Here is an 18,940-nt window from a genome sequence, read left to right as displayed (position 1 = left end):
CAGATTATGTCTGTGAAGTTGCATTGCACAGTGGGATCCTGATAAGGGTATGGTAGCATAATGGTTATTTTATCGGACAAGTAATCCGGGGATGAAATGATTTGGAGATAGGAGTTTAAACTCAGTCATGCCAGCTGGAGAATTTATTTAATGAACAGAATTTAAATATGTAATAAAGTGCTGGTTTCAGTAATGGTGACCATGAAAACATCAGATTGTCATAAAAACCATCTGGTTCACAAATGTTTTTTAATGAACCAAGCCACTGAATTCTGTCAGACAGCAATTAAAAACAATATAAAACTGAATGGATCATTCAGAATTTACCCAGGTACGAGGGCTGATAAGGGCCCAGTAAACACTTCCTGCTATTTCACATCCACTGCCCTCCTTCAAATGATGAGTTGGTGCCTCTCCAAGTTGAACACCATATGGAAGAAGTATCAGAGATAAGGGCACTGAATATACTCTGAGGAGAGGAATATGTCCATCGCCAAAGTGGCTTGGTAGCATCATCACAGATCCGGCTGTCCACGTGCTGAAAGACTTGGCAGTCTGCATCTGTGAAAGAAGGTAAAAGAATTGGTTTGAGTGGAAAAACTACTCAACTTTATCCTGTGGAATCTACCTGCCACAGAACCATTATTATGGGCAGTGGTATAGTTCTTGCAGGGATGAAGTTCCACCTTCATGTTGAGGAGACTATCCTGTGTTTTGTGTAAGATGTTAATTGTGCCAAACAGAATACATTCTACTGGTACATTAAAGTAACCGTGGTTAATGGAACAGGCAGAAGAGCTTGTCAGGCATAGCACCAGTTGTACCTATGGATGAATCACTAACCTAGTGAAGTTATAACATAGCATTGTTTGCAATAGACAGAGGTCAGCAATACCAGAAACACATGATTCTGTCATTGCAGTTGTGATGTATCAGATCGTGAAAGGTGATGAATAATTAAATAAATAACGGGGAAGAGGCTCCATAAACTGCACACTCTCCCTTCACTGATAATTGAGCACAATTTGTGGGAGTAAATGACAAAGCTTAAACACTTCCACCAGTTTTCAACCAGAAGTCATGAGAATATAGAAAATGCTGGAAACATTCAGTGGGTCAAGCAGCTTCTGTGGAAAAGGAAGCAGACTTAACTCTTTCTCTTTCCACCGATGTTGCCTGAGCTGAGTGTTTGCAGCACTTTGTTTCTATTTCAGATTTCCAGCATCTGCTTTTTTTTTCATTTAGTGATGTATTCACGTTAGTTGTCTTCCTAAGATCTCCCCATCATTTTTGCACTCTTTATTTATTTTTGTAATTTATAGTAATTTTTATGTCTTTGCACTGTACTGCTGCCGCAAAACAACGAATTTCACATTCTATAAGTTGGTGATAATAAATCTGATTCTGATCACAGAAGCCAGTCTTCAGGCAGTTCAATTCACTGCATTTAATGTCAAAAAATGGCTGGATTGTATAACATACATCAAAAACAGTGGGAATTTGCATCCAGGCTATTGTGCTTAAGATTTTTGTTCTATAAAATCTTTGCCTCTAGCTATGATGCAACAACACCAACATGTGGGAATTGTCGAGGTGTGTCTTGTCCATTTAAAAAGATCAAATTCAAGCTGACTAGTTAATACCCCATCAGTTTTCAAATTATCAGCAATGTGATAAAATCTGTCACGGACAATGCTATCTGGCAATCTTACTCGCTGATGGTTGCTTTGGGTTCCACTAGGAACACTTTCATCTGGTCTGATTACAGCTTGATTAAAAATCTGGACAAAAAGAATTCCAGAGCTGAGGTGAGAGTGGCTGCCCTTAATGTCAGCACAGAATTTGGCATCCAGTGTCTTGTATGGTATTCATGAGGTTTAAAACAGATAAAATGGTAGCTCATTTCAGTTGCTGTTTCTAGTACCTTGTGTGCAAATCATGACCAAAGTGGTCATTTGTGCCAGTGAGGTCTGGAGAAAACTTGTGAGGTTCAATAAAACTGATTTGTACAAAATTCCAAAATTTCTTTATGAATTTGTGCAATGTAAGCCTCCACACACCACATGGATGGATTTTCTTGATATAAAATAAATAGGGGTTGTGGGATCAGAATGGGAGAATGGCGCTGAGGTAGATGATGTCGAGATAAGTGAGTGGCAGAGCAGATGTTAAGGGTCAAGTGACCTACTCCTGCACTTGTTTGTTGTGTTTCTATAGTATAAAGCTTGAGTGATCAGGAATTATCATCATCACTAACAGAATGGTAGAATACTTGGTACAATGCAAAGAAACCATGCATGGTAAGGGACTTTTTGAGACCAGTTCATGCCATCAACATCTAACCTGTTTACAGTGTGGTCAAGCATTCATAAATTCCATGTTGGGCGCAGTGTATTATGTAGAGAAGTGTCACTGATACATTTGGGAAGAGAGGAAAGAGAAGCAAAACTGTGGAGACTGCTAAGTTTGTGGGGGGAAAAAATTAAAACTACACATCTTGACAAAATAATGGGAAAGTAAAATGGCATTTAGAACAACTTCAGGATCACTATTCCGCCAAACAATCACAGATCACAAATGGCTTGTGCAAGATGTGGAGCAAAAATTCTCTATGCTCATAACCTAGTTAGCAGGAGACAGCGGTGCTGGATTAATGAAGGAAAACTGCATGTCATCAGAAGGCTGTTGCCCAGTCTCTCCTATAGAGCACACTAGGTCCTGATCACTCTTAGTCTGTCTAATATAGGCAAGTTGATTTGCCAGTAGGAAGTGCCCTAGGGATCACTAACTTTGCATATCTCAAAGAAGATAAATCCAGATTACTCCATCCATTTGTGAGAATGAAATAAACGTCTGGCCTGCCAAGTCTTTCCAGCATTTTCTGTTTCTATTTCAGATTTCCAGCATTTGCTTTTTTTAAAAAAACACTTATTTAATGGATGAGTATACACATGTTGGTTCTCTTCATTAAATCTACTGATTGTAGAAGCCAGACTTTACCGAGTTGGATTCGCTGCATATAATGTCAAAAAATGGCTTGAGTATGCTAGAGACATCAAAAACAGAAGGAACGTGCACCTTGGCTGTTGTGCTGAAGATTTCTGCTCAAATCCATTTGAAATGTCTAAAAGCAATCTTAGAACTAACCTAATGGAAAATCTGCTTTGCAGAAAGACAATTCATGGTGTGAAGTAGGTACCCAGACTGAATCAAGGTCAAAGACTGAGAATCTCTGAAGGTCAGTTGCATTGGGGGGGCTTTAAGTTATGGGAGCATATTTTAAACCTAAAACGTAGACTGCTTTAAAATAGATTACATAGTTGAAGCATTGATGTAATCGTGAGTTTCCCAGTTTACAGCCACATCTTTACCCTGATGAAGGAAGCTCCTGCTGGCAATGGGCAGTAATCTCAATAAGATATGCTGATCAGTGTCATATAATGACTTTGATTACCAGTGACAGGAATATACCTTTTAGCTTGGCAATTAATTTTGGTAAATAACTGTTAATCTTAGAAACTGTACCTTTCTACAAAAAAATACAACAGCACTTATAATTTAATCAAGGATAAACTAGACTCCATCTCAATTTTCATCAGGAGCAAGATGTTCAATTTTTGCTTTTAAACTTGAGGAATGGTCAAAACTCAGTACAAGTGGAAATTACTGTGGATGCTCGTGCAACTAGTGGAGCTGCTGCTTCAGCTCCAGTGACCTGGGTTCGATCCTGACCTCAGGTGTGTCTGTGTAAAGTTTGTACATTCTCCCTGTGATTGCATGGGTTTCCTCTGGGTGCTCCATTTTCCTCCTGCATCTCAGACATGAAGGTTAATTGGCCACTGTAAATGTTCCCTGGAGTGTCGTTGAGTGACAAAATCTGGGGAAGTTTGATGGGGAAAGTGGGGAGAATAAAATGTGACTCATGCAGGATTAATGTAAATGGAGCTTGACGGTCAGCATAGACTTGGTGGGCTGAAGGGCCTGTCTCTATGCTGAATTACTCTGACTCAGTAGGTCAGATGGGGAGAGAAATAGTTATTGTCTCAGGTTGGTGAGCTTTCATCAGAATGAGGAATTGGGGGAATTATATAGGAGTCCAGAATTGAAAGAATACAGAGCTCCTGTTGGATTGTGGAGGTTGGAGGAGAGAAGTGGGGTTTGGGGGTGGTGCAATTAGAGATGGGGAGAGGCAAGGCATGCAGGAATTTAAAACGTGTGGAGAGTTTTAAAGTCAAGACTTTGCTGTACCAGGAGATAATGTAGGTTAGCAAGAACAGGGGTGATGGGTGACTGGAATCTAGGTGAAAATTTTTGAATTGACTTTTACAGAGGTTGGATGAGAGTCCACCCAGGACGGCATTGGAATTGATAACAAAAACATTGGTAAGGGATTTCAGCACAAGCCAGAGCTAGGGGTGGGCAGTGTTGCAGAAGTAGGTAGTAGCAGTGAAGGCAAGGATGTCAGATCAAAATCTTAGTTAAGGTCTGAGGTGTACACCCACATCTCAAAGGCTGCAGTGGATCAAATAGGCAGCTCACCATCGCCTTCTCAAAGGCAAATAGGATTGAGCAATAAAGATCCTGCAAAACCCACGTCCTTTATATATTTAAAAAAGCCTGGGGTCAAATAGGACAATGAGGTTGTGAACAAACTGGTTCAGTTTGTGTCTAGGGAATGGGATAGAATCTGGGGCTAAGGAATCAGTTGGTGGCCATAGCTTGGGCCTTTTTCTTTACTCCATTTTAGAAAGAGATAAAATAATAACCTTCAGACGATAATTGAGATGCACTCTGAGAATGAGGAATAACAAAAGATTAATTGGATCCTTTGGGATAAAGGAAGATGTGGGTTTGCTGACCTTATCAGTTTGCTATAAATTGGAAGGAAGGAGAATGAAAGTAGCAGATGTGATATGCTGGAGTGCTGTGCACAAGGTAGTAACACTGATATAAGCCCATACTTTGTTTCAGACAGGAGTTCCAGCCCTGGACTGGAGTTAAAGTGGCCAAACCTGTGAAGGTAAGGCAGGTCTACACTCCCCCAGGAGATAAGATTGTCCTCGAGAGCAGTTACCGGGCAGCTTTCACAGAGGATGCTTTCCGACGTATTGAACCACTTCAGGTTGCATCCAGCAAGTCTCAGAACCAAATAGCTTCAGTGTCGGAGACGGGCAATGTAACAAAGACTGAGAGCTCAGTAAGTATATGTTAATCCATTTAACATAAGATGTTTTAATTCCTTGTAGTAGCAACTACAGTGTAGATTTCTGGTTGTCTTTGTTTCCAATTTTGCTCCAATCTATGTGAGTGGATTCTAGCTCATGTTTAATAATTAAGTTCATTACACCCAGGGTGGAAGATGGGTGATACTAGTTCAGTGTTGACATTAATTCACAATCCCACATAAGCTCTGCATTCCTTTTTTCCAATTCTGGCTCTTATTCATCCCCCAATTCCTTATTCACACTTTGCCTCACTTTCTATTCAATTGAAGTCTGCTGAGCTGAAGTGGCCCTTTCATGGTAATTCATTTGCTGTTGCCCAATGGTGAACCACTGGATTTGCGACATAATATTTCAATATATTTAGCCTTGTGGAGCAACAACATGGCATTTGTATACATAACGAGGATAATTTAGCTCTATTTCTAGACTCCTCCAAGCTCAAGACACTGATTTTTGTGCCTAAGATGGCACCCTTCATCTCCTGGAGTACAGTGTCTGTAGTAGCTGGAGAGGCCCACATAGGAGTACCATTCCCTGTTGTATCTGCTGCCTTTGAAGGTGGACTGCCACATCCATGCATTTTTTTTCTTGAGGCCCTTTTCTCTGTTGCACTTTTTGCTTCTCTTCACCTTTTTGTTTGGTGCCTCTCGTGGTTCCACTGACTGGATCTCCAGCATCTTGAGATCCCTTTTGTAGATATCTTTGAAGTATAGGCGTGGGCAACCAATTGGCATTTTCCATGAGGCGTGTTTTCTATTTTATGGAATACACCAAAGGTTTATCTGGTGACTATACCCACACGTGTGCATGCCTCAACAGTGTGTATGTGCCAGTGATTCATGTTTAGTCCCAGCCCCACTACAGTACAGAAATGTGCTAATGCCACCATCTTTGTACACATTGACTTTTGTGAACTTGTTCAGTTTGTTATTCAGCCCTGATCTTTTATTGTAAGCTGGAAAAGTGTTGGGTGATGCCTGCATCACATGGGAGACTGTAGGTGATGGTGGATCCTCAGTAACAATCTCTGAAACACAACTGGTAAATTGGTTTATTATTGTCACATGTATTGAGGTACAGGGAAAAACTTAGTTTTGCATGCCATCCATACAGATCATTTCATCACATCAGTACATTGAAGGAGTACAAGGGAAAACAACAACAGAATGCAGAATAAAATGTTACAGTTACAGAGAAAGTGCAGACAGACAATAAGGTGCAAGGTCATAATGAGGTAGATTGAGGGCAAGAGTCCATCTTATTGTACTATGGAACTGTTCAATAGTTGTATAACAATGGGGTAGAAGCTGTCCTCGAGCCTGGTGGTATGTGCTTTCAGGTTTATGCATCTTCTTCCTGATTTGGGGGGGTGGGTGGAGGAGGTGGGAGGTGGGCAGGGGAGAAGACAGAATGTCCGGGGTGGATGGTGTCTTTGTCTACACTTCTTAGCCTTGGTGAAGCAGCCAACATAATCAAAGTCCATGGAGGAGAGGCTGGTTTTTGTGCTGTGCTGAACTGTGTCCACAACTCTCTGCAGTTTCTTGTGGTCGTGCAGAGCAGTTGCCATACCAAGCCGTGATGCATCCGGATAGGATGCTTTCTATGATGCATCTATAAAAATTAGTGAGGGTCATTGGGGCCTTGCTGAATTTCCTTAGCCTCCTGAGAAAGTAGAGGCACCGGTGCATTTTCTTGGCCATGGCATCTACGTGGTTGGACCAAGACAAGCTGTTGATGATGTTTACACCTAGGAACTTGAAGCTCTCCTCCATCTCCACCTCAGCACCAAATACATGTTGGCAGTGTAAGATGCAGACAGATGAACTTGGCTGAGCATCAGTTTATGAAGAGTGGAAGATGGGAGGCTAGCCAGGAGAGGTATGGAATTGTCAATTCAGTGATGAAAGCAGGAAGGAGGAGTCAAGATGATTACAGCCGGTGATGTATTTTCATCCCCTGGGTCAGTAACTTATTGGGAAGTCATAAGTTCACGGTTGTGTGCTGTTCACTGATGCTCTTCTCAGCAGAGCATCCACAAAATGCCCCATTAGATTTTTGGCATCCATTCAGATTTGAAAAAAAATGTATTTGGTGCAATTACTTAATGGACATGGGAGCTAAGAACAAAGCAGAGAGCAACTGGGCATCTGACCTCCCAGATTGCTGGGGCCATCAGTGTTTCTCCTTAACCAATGATAATTTTGGAGTAATGGAGAAACTGAAGAAAGTCTGAGGAGCATTAAGGTCGATCAGTCTTTCCTTCCTTCCTTCCTTCCTGAACTTGAGTGGAGAGAGAGGGGTAAAGAATACAAGGAAAAGGAAGAAAAACAATTTAAATTTCTTATGCTGGAATTGCTCTGTGGAGAAAGAAATAATTAACATTTCAGGTCAAAAACTGCTGGCTCTGTTTCATTCTTCACATGCTGCCTGACCTGAGTATTTCCAGCATTTTCTGCTTTTAATTTAGGTTCCTAACATCCGTATATTTTTGCTTTTCACTGTAAATATATTTTTTAACTATTTATGAATAAATTACACCTGAAGAAATGAGATGCCTTAATATTGTTTAAATTTTGGGCTAGAGGAATTAATTGGCATTGTTTAACATACAGCTATAAAAGGTCCCTACACTCTTTATATCCAGATTCGACTTTTTAGTGGCCAATTAACAGGCAAATCTAACAAGTTTTAAAAATAGTGGAAGGGCAAAAATGATCCACTGTTAGTGCAGAGCAAATGGTATAGTTTCAATCAATGATAAAGTTCCAGAGATTGGCAAAGCAGTATACCCTATGGATTTGCTGCACAATTTTCACATTATTAAAATATGTCATTAACCTTAACTTTTTTTTCCCCAGAAAGATCAGGGTTATCCTCGTATCCTGTGGGATTGTTTCTAAGCAACTGTTAGGACACAGTGCCCTTGTTTTTTTTCCTCAGCCAGAAGTTATTTCAGCAGTGGGTTTTCTGGTTTTAATAGTTAATGAGATTAACCAGTGCAGGAAATGGCTGATAATTGGTGAAGGCTTGCTGAATGCCCAGTTTGGGCTTTGCTGTGATCTCCTAGATGGGCACAGAGGATTTAATTGATTTGTGATGCTGGTATTGTGTCTGGGAGTTTAAAGGTTATTTCAAGGTTACTTTTTCTATTATCTGTTTTGAGAAAAGTGTCAGGATGCACTGTGTAATAGCAGGGTCCAGAATACAATCACTTGATGAGGTAACTAGTATCCGTGGAGCCCATGGTAGCGAGATCCAGCACCTTATGGGTGGGGAGATGGGGACGGTGACGTGTTTGGAAGGAGGCCTTAAATATCGCTTCTGAAAAGATTCAGAATCTCGAAGGAAATGATTTGCATGTTTGCTTTACAATGTAAAATCTCCCAGAGCAACTGCCAGTGAGCAGGATGCCTAACTCCCAGCAAGCAGCCACCTAACACAATGCATTGGACTATAGGTTTTGCATCTCTCAGCACTTCCTAACCCACTAATGAACTAACTTGGCAGCAGGAGCTGGGTGCCCTTGCTGACATGTAAACTTTTCAAAAGCTCAACTGTGAAAATTGTATATTCAGCTCCCCAATCGATAGATATAATTTAAGACTTCTATTTTAAAAACCACTGCACGTTATGATGGTAGGCAGGGAAACACCAGCAGTAGGCCTCCAGGACACAGGGGCTGACTGATAACTAATTTCGGGGCATTTTGTTCATAGCTTTCTACTTTTTCCTATCCTCTGCTGAGATGTTTCTGCTGAAAAGCCAATCCTTGAAATGTTGTGGGATTGAGATGGAAAATAGTTAAGTGACGAGGTCCAGGTGGCCCACTGGACCACCACTAGCCATTTCTTGCCCTTCCACTTATTGAAGAGGTTGACCTTGGGTCTCCAGAGCATTTACCTCCTGCCCATTCCATTAACCACTGTGTTTCAAGGCCTCCGTGCAGAAGCCAGCAGTGATGTGCCCTAGAATGTTGAAGACAGTGGAAGTGGTTACCTTGAAAGATGCAAACTGGACCAACAATTTTTAAACACCATTTCAAAATCATCTCGTGTCTCCTGCTCTGTGATAGGAAGGGAACTAACGGGATATTAAAAAGACTGTAGTTCTGAACCCACGAGGCTGTCTGCCTATTAGGTGGATGTAAAATAGCCCAGAAAAATAAATATTTCAGAGAGATTGGGCCAGACCCTGGGAAAGCAATGTTTGTTCCTCAGCCCCACACCACCAATACAGATTATCTGGTAATATGATGTCTTGCACCGTGTACTGTGGACAGTTTGTCCATCAGTTAGTAGTGGCCATGCTTCATGGTGACTTATTGTCTGCATCTTGTTTTTGTGTGAAAGGTACTGTGTGACTGCTACAAACTTCTGCTCTTCATTTCCTTAACTCTTTGATTTATTTAAAGGAGCCAGTGGTGAAGACAAAGTTATCACCATCATCGAATTCCTCGGCAGTGTTCCAGACCCGCTCCCGTGTGCTGAACATATAAACCCAGTCACAGCTTCCCCTTCGAAGGAACTGGTCCCAGTGCTGAAGTCATCCCAGACTAAAGGCAGCTGTATTAATTCTGCCAAAACAAACTATGCAAAATAAGCCTCGGAACAGAGGAATGCTGGCGTTTGAAGTGACCCTCATCAGGATATTTGTCTCCAGTTGCCTGATAAATACTTGTCTTTGTACAGTAACTGATTGGGACTTGAGCAAATCCTATTTAACGTGTGTACGTCTCATCTGCATGTTGTGTAAGGATAGCTTGGCTGATTGCACACTAAGGGACTTCGACAACAAGCAGTAAGTCGGCCAATAAAAGCTGAGAGAAAATTAACATCTTTGTGAGTTTTTCTACCCCTGCTGCTATACCTGCTGCAAGGAGCTTATTCCCTTATTTAAACCAGGAGGGAGAATGTTTCAGTTTGCCATTCATTGACAGAAACAAAACACACCCGCAATTATAACAGACTCATCCCAAACAGCACTACAGGAACACCTTCACTACAAGGACTGCAGCAGCTCACCCAATATCTTTTCAAAACCAATTAGGAATGGGTAATAAACGTTTGCCTTGTTTGGGGTGCTCTCGTCCTGTAATTATAGAATGGTTGAAGCACAGGAGGAAGCCGCTGAATCCAGGTTGGTTTAAGCAGAGCAATCTGTTCAGTCCAACTCCTCTGCTCTTTTTCCTGAGCTCTGCAAGGTATTTGTCCATGTGTCTGTTTAGTTTACTGTTGAAAATCCTTATTGGCTGTTGACTCTACTTTTACACACAGTTGAGTTCTTGGTCATAGTCACTCTCTGCAAAATAAAAACACTTCTTGCGTCCCCATGTTTCTTTTGTCCACGTCGGTCCTTGAACTATCTGCTAGTGAGAACAGCTTCCCACTGTTTGGCCTGATATTAGTACATGTCTATCAAATTTCTTCTCAACCCCCCCAGTGCTCCAAGAACAACCCCCAGCTTCTCCAGCCTAATCTTCCAGATAAAACACTTTGTCCCTGGAAATTTCTTCTGTATCCTCTCTTGGATCTTCCCAACATTTTGGATTTTTTTTCCTACCAGCTGGCCTAGCATCAAGTTCAAGGAGGGAGTTTAAAAAGATTGTACAAGGTAAGGCAAAGCAAAGTGATTTTTTTTTTGTTGTTGTTTTCCTACCAGCAGGCCTAGCATGGAGGAACAGAATATAAAAGGGAGGCAAGTTCTAGTTGGAGTGATCATTTTAAGGAAGGCTGTTTGAGGTCGAAGTGTTAAGCTTGAGGTCTAAGCTTTGACAAGGAAGGCTCCATCAAGAAGGCTGAGCAGTGACATCAAGGTAAGGTCTTTTCATAAACCCAGTAGTAACTTTAGGGGTCGAAATGATAGAGTGGTATGCTTCTCCTGTGAAATGTGGGAGATCAAGCAGAAGTCTAATGTCCCTGATGACTATGTTTGCAGGAAGTGTGTCTAGCTGCAGCTCCTCTCTGACTGCATGGATTGGTTGGAGTGACAGATGGTCACACTGAGCATACAGGTGGCAGAAAGTGTTATAGACAGGGACCTTCAGGGAGGTGGTAACACCACAAGTTCAGCCAGAGAGTGGATGGGTGACTGCCAGGAGGGGCAGGCAGGCAGGGAAGGATTCCCCTGTGGTGATTTCCCCTGTCTAATGGGTAAACCACTTGGGACACTGTTGGGGGCACGGCCTCTGAGGAAAGCAGTAGCAGCCAACTTGGTGGTAGTATGAGTGGTTCTGCTCTACAACAGGGAAGGATGGTCTAGATGAGTGGTAGTGATAGCGTTTCAATAGTCGGCAGATGGATAGGCATCTCTGTGGCTGCAAGAAGACTCCAGGGTGGTGTGTTGCCTCTGAGCTGGTATAGAACATTCTGAAAAGGGAGGGTGAGCAGCTGGAGGTAGTGGTCCATGTTGGTACTAATGACATGGGTAAGAAGAGAGATGGGGCCCTGCAATGGGAATTTGGGTAGAAATTTTGAAAAGCAGGACCTCTCAGGTTGTAATCTCAGGATTATTCCCTGTGCCACATGCTAGTGAGTGTAGAAATGGGAAGGCAGGCCAAATGAATGTAAGACTAAAGAGCTGGTGCATAAGGGAGGGCTTCAGGTTTTTAGATGATTGGGATCTCTTCTGGGGGTTGGGTGATTTGTAAAAGGATGGATTGCACCTTTACTGTAGGAGGACCAATATCCTTGCAGGGAGGTTTGCCAGTGCTACTCAGGAGGATTTAAACTAGTGAGGTAAAGGGAGGGACCCAGAATGACAGTGCAGCTGGAGGAGAGGCTGACTTGTATGCAGGAAATAGAACAGGTTAGTCTGGTGGAAAGAGAAGGCAGAGATGAGAAGGGAAGCATGAGAGGGCCAGTAGGCTTAACTGCATTTACTTTAATACAAGGAGCTTCACAGGTAAGGCGGATGAGCTGAGAGTGTTGCAATCACATAAATGTGGTTAAAGGAAGGGCAGGACTGGCAGCTCAATGTTCTGGGATATAGACATTTCAGGTGTGATGGAGGAGAATGCAAGAGGGGATGTAGTATTGCTGATCAGGGAGAGCATTACAGCAGTACTTGGGGAAGATGTCCTAGAGGAATCAGCCACTGAGGGTAAATGGAGAGATTCTAGGAATAAGAAAGGGATGGTCACTTTAGGGTTATTCCATTGGCCTTCTGATAGACAATGGGAATTAGAAGAACATACATGTTGACAGATTGCAAATGGTTGTTGTAGTTATAGAGGATTTTAATGTTCCCAATATTGACAGGGAATGTCTTAATGATGTACAGAGGGATCTTGGGATCCAAGTCCATAGCTCCCTGAAGGTGGCCGCGCAAGTCGTAAAGGGTGGTAAAGGAGACATATGTCATGCTTGCTTTTATTAATCGAGGCACTGAGTTCAAGAATCAGGAGGTTATGTTGCAGCTTTATAAAACTGGTTAGGCCGTATCTGGAATATTGCACTCATTTCTGGTTGCCCCATTATAGGTAGGATGTGGAGGCTATAGAGAGGATGCAAAAGAGGTTTACCAGGATGCTGCTTAGATTAGAGGGTATGTTTTAAAAGGACAGTTGGACAAACTTGGGTTGTTTTCTCTGGGTTGTTTCCCCACTCACCTCCTCTAACTGGCACTACTTACCTGTCATCTTGCACTCCTCCTCAATCCACCAAACACCTCTGAATCCTTTCTTGCCACCCCCCCCCCCACCTTCTCCTCTGTGCTGGCCATTTCATCTCTCCACTCTGTCCTGATGCAGGGTGTTGACCCCAAACGTTGACAATTTCTTTCCTGCCGCAGATGTTCAAGACCTGCTGAGTTCCTCCAGCACGTTGTTTGTTGCTCCAGTATTTCTTGCTCATCCTTAACTGCCTTGAGCAGGTACTGTTGAGCTGCCTTCTTAAACAGCTGAAGTGCAAACTTTGTCAAGAAAATAAAAGGTGTTTTTGTTCTTGTACTACACTTCAATTTATCTCTGATACAGGAGTTTAATAACATTTGTATGCAGCCTGTAGCTTGAACAGGGAGACAAACTGTTACCAGTTGCTATTGTATTGCATCTCATTGCAGCCAATGATGCTTCTGAAAACCTCCAGAGATTTGAACTTTTAATCCAAAACATTGCAATTGAAAGAGATTACCAGAAAAATCCAGAAGCGAGATAAAAACCACAGCAGATGGGAATGCAGTGCATGTCTGTTCAGCTCCATTTAGTTAAATTACTCAGTCTGATTTGGTAAGGTTTATTAACCTCTTGTGGGTCACAGTGCCTCCTGGACCGGGATGAGGGGACAATAAAAACAGCCATGGTTCTTGATCCTGATTGTAATCCAGTTGCCAGCTGGAAGTGCAATTCTATGAAAGGCTGATGTGGAAACATTGAGATTACTGTTCCTTTCATAGTTGAATACTGACAGGGATGACACATAGCCAGTAATTCTTGATTTAAAAGACCTGCTCTTGTTCCATATTGAACAGACAACTGCACATGGTTGATCTCATACAAATGAAGACACTGAAAACACAGCGAGGGAACAGGCAATGGAGGATGTTGTAGAAAAGATTAACTAGTTACCAAGTGTCAGGCACCTAAGGAACAATGAAAGATTAAAGAACTAGGATCATTTATTCTTAAGAAAAGGAAACTCTGAAACAGGGAAGGTTAATATGTTTTACAAGATTCCAGAGAAGAACAGCACCATAATCTGACTCCTTCACTAGCCTGGTGCACCTAGTAACCTCCTTCTCCCTGGGCTGTCTGTCAGGGTTGAGGATAGCTCATTTTTGCTTCATTTGTAGGTGATTGATAAGGCTCATTTGGAACTTTGTCACAAGTGGGGCAGAAAGTGATTGGCAGGGTGGGTACTTTGGGAGGTGGTGCAGTCGTCCCCCATTTAATTTGGGCTTGTATATGCTCCTTGCACACGGACTCGTGGTTCTCAATGCCAACCTGAATGTTGCTGCTTCACATTGAGCAGTCAGGGATTCCCTAGTGTCAGTGGGGCTATTGCACTTTTTCTAAGGAGATTAGTGAATAACCTTTAATTTTTTTTCTTATGCTACAGAAGGCCATTCAGCCCATTGGGTCTATGCCAGCTCTCAGAGCACACCTATCAGTCCCCCACATCACTTAGCAACTTTCATCTTTCTGCATGATAACTTCTTATTGTGGCAGAGATCAGAATAGAGCATCAGTTTCAGGAGTCTGGTATCAAGGATGCAAACAGCCTGGCCTGCCCAATGGTGCCAACTGACTAAATTAGAGCCTCAATGTTGGGCTGAGTTCATCCTGCCATAGAATTTGAATGATTTTCCAAAGACAGCACTCCAGTGTTTTGCCTGGTAATAATCATTGAGCACTGTGCACCTTGTCAATGAATGTCTAACATTATGCATTATCAATAAGGAGATTAAACAGTGCATCATGAATAAACAGTACATTGCACCATCAATAAAAGATTATAAAGCTCCATCTCAGCTAAAAGGAGGACACAAATGACCAACAATGTACAGACACATAATGCAATGACAAATATAACAGCACAGCACATCTCATGAATAAATCACAGCACAATACACTTTGACCATTAACAAACAGGACAATGCACCATCATTACACAGGCAACATAGTGCACCATCAATTAAAAAAAGCAAATGCTGTCTCCCAGCGAACTAAGGGCACAATGCAGCAACAGTACAACAATCACCCTGTTATAAATAGGTAACAGAATGCAACATCAGTTAAAAAAAAACTGCATAATGCTCTCGGTAAACAGAAGGCACTATGCATCGACAGTGAACAGGCAGCACAACTTGTCATCAACAGATGCACCATATCAATACATGGCAGAATGATTATTCTCAAAGCATCATCAGCAGAGTCCCAAACTAGATAATAGTAATAGCAGTTCTCATGTTACTAATATCCGAGATGCTGGCTTCAAAACATTCAGAACAAAAACTGCACCTAGGACTAAGTCTCCTATCATTACTGCATCCTGGAATGTAAATGTCTCTTGTAATTGTAATACCATGTAAAAGTAAATTTAAAAGCTAGTTAGCCTCCAAGTACCAGTGGGATGTTTGGAGAGCAGTTGAGAGTGAAAGGGGTTGATAGCATCCAAATAATGGAGGGCAGATGACACCTGAAATACAGAGGGGTTGGGTGGTTTGGGTTGTGGTTAGCTGGGGGGTGATGTTGCTGAAGAGGACAATGGTGCCAGGGGACGGGAAAATAGATGATGCCTTGGATAATGGAGGGTGGAAAGGGATGGTGCCAGATGTTGAAGGAATGGGTGAGGATAATAGAGCGCAAATGACTTCTGATATACTGGAGGGTGAGCTCAAATACGGGGCAACGTCACTGGGATACCAGACAACAGGTGATTCCTTGTGGTGGTAGAGGATGGGAAGAAGTGGACAAGATGATGCCAAATACTGGAGAAAATATTACTTCTGATTTACTGAAGGTTGAGACAAGAGGTGCTCAGATACTTGAATGGGCCATGCTGCCAAGTTAGTGAAGAGCAGATAATTCCTTGTATTCTGGAAGGTGGGAAGGGATTGTGCCAGATATGAAAGAGATGAGAGAAGGTTGGTTGTCAGATACTCGAAGGGGAAATGGGGCTGTTAATATACTGGAGGATGGGCTGAGTGGGTGACCATATCTGGAACAGGCATTGGTGCTAAAATAGTGACGGTATAGTGAAGGTATCCTTGTATATTGGAAGGCAGGAATAGATACCAGTGGAGGGAAGAGGGTTAATAGTCAGATACTCTTGGGAAAGCACCTTAAAATACTGGAGGCGGTGGGTCAAGTATTTGCCCAGATACTGGAAGGGGCATGGCTGGAGGGCAGATGACTTCTTGTACATTGGAAGGTGGGGAGGGGTGACATCAGATACCACAGGGTTGTGCAGGATTGGCGGACAATTTCTGGAGAGTGGCTGGTGCCGGCTTACTGAAAGATAAATGTCTCCTTGGGTATTGGAAGGTATGGGTTAGGGCTAAAGGAGACGGGAGGAGATGGTGACAGGTACTGCAGAAGGAATGGCTCTTGTGATGCTGCTGGTTGTGCCTGGGATTCTGGAGATAGAAGGTGAGCAAGGGTGGTTCAGATAACTCACCCTGACACTCCTGTCCAGACCACCATGCAGGAGGCTCAATAGATGGAGAGCTGGGCAAAACATGGAGTCGAACCCAAATAAGGACTTTCTGGAGGATGTATAGCTACAGGAGTGCAGTCAGGTCTTATGAGTAAAAGGACAGGTAACAGCCTATACTTCAATGGCACGAGAATAATCTGTCCCATTGATAAAGAAAAATTGAAGTTACTGCTGATTGAGTTAAATCTACATTCATGCCCTCCCAGTTCGCAATGAAAAGATCTCAGAATATAATTGGTACTTCTCTCTGGTGTCCTGTCCAATAATTATTCTTAATTATTATCACTGAAATAGAGACTTTGTTCATTACTTTATACCTGGCCATGGGGGCTTGGTGTCCACAAATGAGCTGCTTTTTTCCTCCGTCACAAGTTTGACTCCACTTCGAAAGCACTCGATTGGCTGGGAAGTGAGTTGGCACAGTTTTCCTTTCACATCCTGATCCTGCTAAAGCAAAAGAAATGCACAGAAGTAACCAGAGAAAGTAGGGACTGTCAAGGGATGTTGACAGTTGTGCTGTTCTGTTCTGTAATTGCACTGAGGCAGAAAGGGCACATGGTGATGCTCGGGAGCATCTCATCAAGCAGGACCTGTCAGGAGCACAAAAGGGACATTGGTGAAAGAATGGAGCCTAACAAGCTGTAGCACCCTGTAATGGAAATGATTTCACATCAAACAAGAGCCAAGCTCACAGCTGTCTTTGTAATGATGTGTTTCTGTTGCATCACAATGGAAGGGGCACCAAGAGGAGTTAAAATACAGAATCATTTTGCACTGAATAATATCTTCCTGACAAACAAGACAGGTTGGAATGTCATCAATACATCTGACAGGGTTGTATGCAAAATAACATTGAAATAGGCTGTAAGAAGGTTCTCCTATTCTCAGCTCTATTTATCTTACATCTCTTTCCCCCGGTTCTTGGCACCTCCATTGATGGAAATGGTCTGTTTATCATCAGATCTGGGTTTTTCCATAATTTTCTATAAGAATATAAGAAATCGAATTTTTCTGAATGCCAACATGTTTTGTCCAGAAGTATGTATTGCAGAACATTCAAGTCAACATTGTCATCACAAGTCATGTTATTCCCATTGTTTAACATTAACATGTCATCAGGCAAAATTCATTGACAATGCTAAGTTGAAACTTATTCTCTCTTAAACTCCCATAAACTCCTCTTTAATTCTTTTGCCAGTAAGAAATCTACACTAAGGAATAATTTACAGTAACCAAGCAACCTACCAGTATATCTTTGGGATGTGGGAGGAAACCAGAGCATCCAGGGGAAATACACACAGCCAAAGGGAGAACATACAAACTCCATACAGCACCCAAGAGCAGGATTGAACTGGGTCCCTCAAGCTGTATAGCCACTTCTATTCACTTTTACCCTTAGTATCATGAGTACCATGACTCCTTACAGACTTCAAGATGACCAGCAGCCCTGATTCAGGATACGTTGGAGGCTTGGCATGGACAGTGGGTCAAAGGGCTTGTTTCCGTGGCATATGACTCTATGACATTCTCTGTTATCTAGCCATCCTGAACCCACAATCTTGAATGGGAAGATTTAAGGAAGGTGGCAAGTTCAGCTTTAAAATACCTAGCTATCAGTAACAGTTTGTATATGTAAACAGGGAGAATAAATTGGGAATAATGTAGGATTGGAGCAAATGGGTGCTTGACAGTCGGCACAGACCCAGTGGACTGAAGAGCCTGTTTTCATGCTGTATGATTCTATGATTCCCAGAAATGAATGAGGCTGAAGAGGAGTCACCAGCTAAAGGTCCGAGCAGTGGCACAGCTTATAGAGCTGCTACCTCACAGCTCCAGTGACCCAGATTCAATCCTGACCTCCGGTGCTGTCTGATGTGGAATGTGCACATTAATGTGCAGAACTAATTCAATAAAGTTTAAGAGAAACAGCCTTCAGCCAATATCACCAACTTATCCAAATATTCCCTTGGATCATTTTTACTAACCTTGATCCTTTTTGCTGATAACAACTCATCTCTTCTTAAAGTTCAGTTGGGTTCCTTGTTCAGTTCAATGCTCCATGTACTCAGTATTCTTTGGGTTATAAGGTTCTTCCTGTTGTCATGTTTGCTTTTATTATCCTTTGTGTATAAGAGACCAAGGCAAACTCTATGTTGCCGACCAGCCCATTCTCCATCTACAGTCTAGGCTTGATGGTCTGATTTCAGTGGGGGGTTGATTAGGGAGCTACGATTGACAAGAGAAGAAAAATTATCCCATGTTCCTTCTCTGATTATAACATGACTCCACTTGAATAATGAAGGTGTGGAGATGCGACTGTGATCAGCTGAGTTGCCTCTGACTGTCAGACAGCCCACTCGTAGCCGGACTTGGTCATGATGATTGGGAAGGTGAGAGGCAGGCAGCAGTGATGGAATCATGCCTCAACAAGAGTTAGCAAACTTGGCTAATGGGAGAGATTTATAAAAAAGACAGAGCCACAGTTTGGCTCCCATCTCCTTCCAACTTCCTCACTAGTGAAATGGCTACAGATCTGGTGGCTGGAATGATGCAAACCTGTAG

General features: G+C 42.4%; 1 protein-coding gene across 2 annotated transcripts in view; it reads left to right on the top strand.

Moving 5' to 3' along the window:
* The window catches only part of map6d1 (MAP6 domain containing 1), a 39,094-nt gene that overhangs the window by 8,171 nt on the left and 11,983 nt on the right, over positions 1-18,940 (top strand). Inside the window, exons 2-4 of one of the 2 annotated variants that reach the window (XR_007956550.1) lie at positions 4,972-5,197; positions 9,637-10,022; positions 10,884-11,037. Coding sequence is in view for 1 of the 2 variants with exons in the window: in XM_052018829.1 (XP_051874789.1) it covers positions 4,972-5,197; positions 9,637-9,720 (310 nt within the window). In the remaining variant the exon portion in view is untranslated. Of the gene's footprint in view, positions 1-4,971; positions 5,198-9,636; positions 10,053-10,883; positions 11,038-18,940 lie in introns of those variants that run through there. The other variant, XM_052018829.1, reaches the window with a different exon arrangement.

This window comes from Pristis pectinata, chromosome 6 (genome assembly GCF_009764475.1).
Source record: "Pristis pectinata isolate sPriPec2 chromosome 6, sPriPec2.1.pri, whole genome shotgun sequence".
NCBI classification, from domain to species: domain Eukaryota; kingdom Metazoa; phylum Chordata; class Chondrichthyes; order Rhinopristiformes; family Pristidae; genus Pristis; species Pristis pectinata.
The sequence above is the reverse complement of the archived record's forward strand: the minus strand, read 5'-3'. Positions and strand labels throughout refer to the sequence as shown.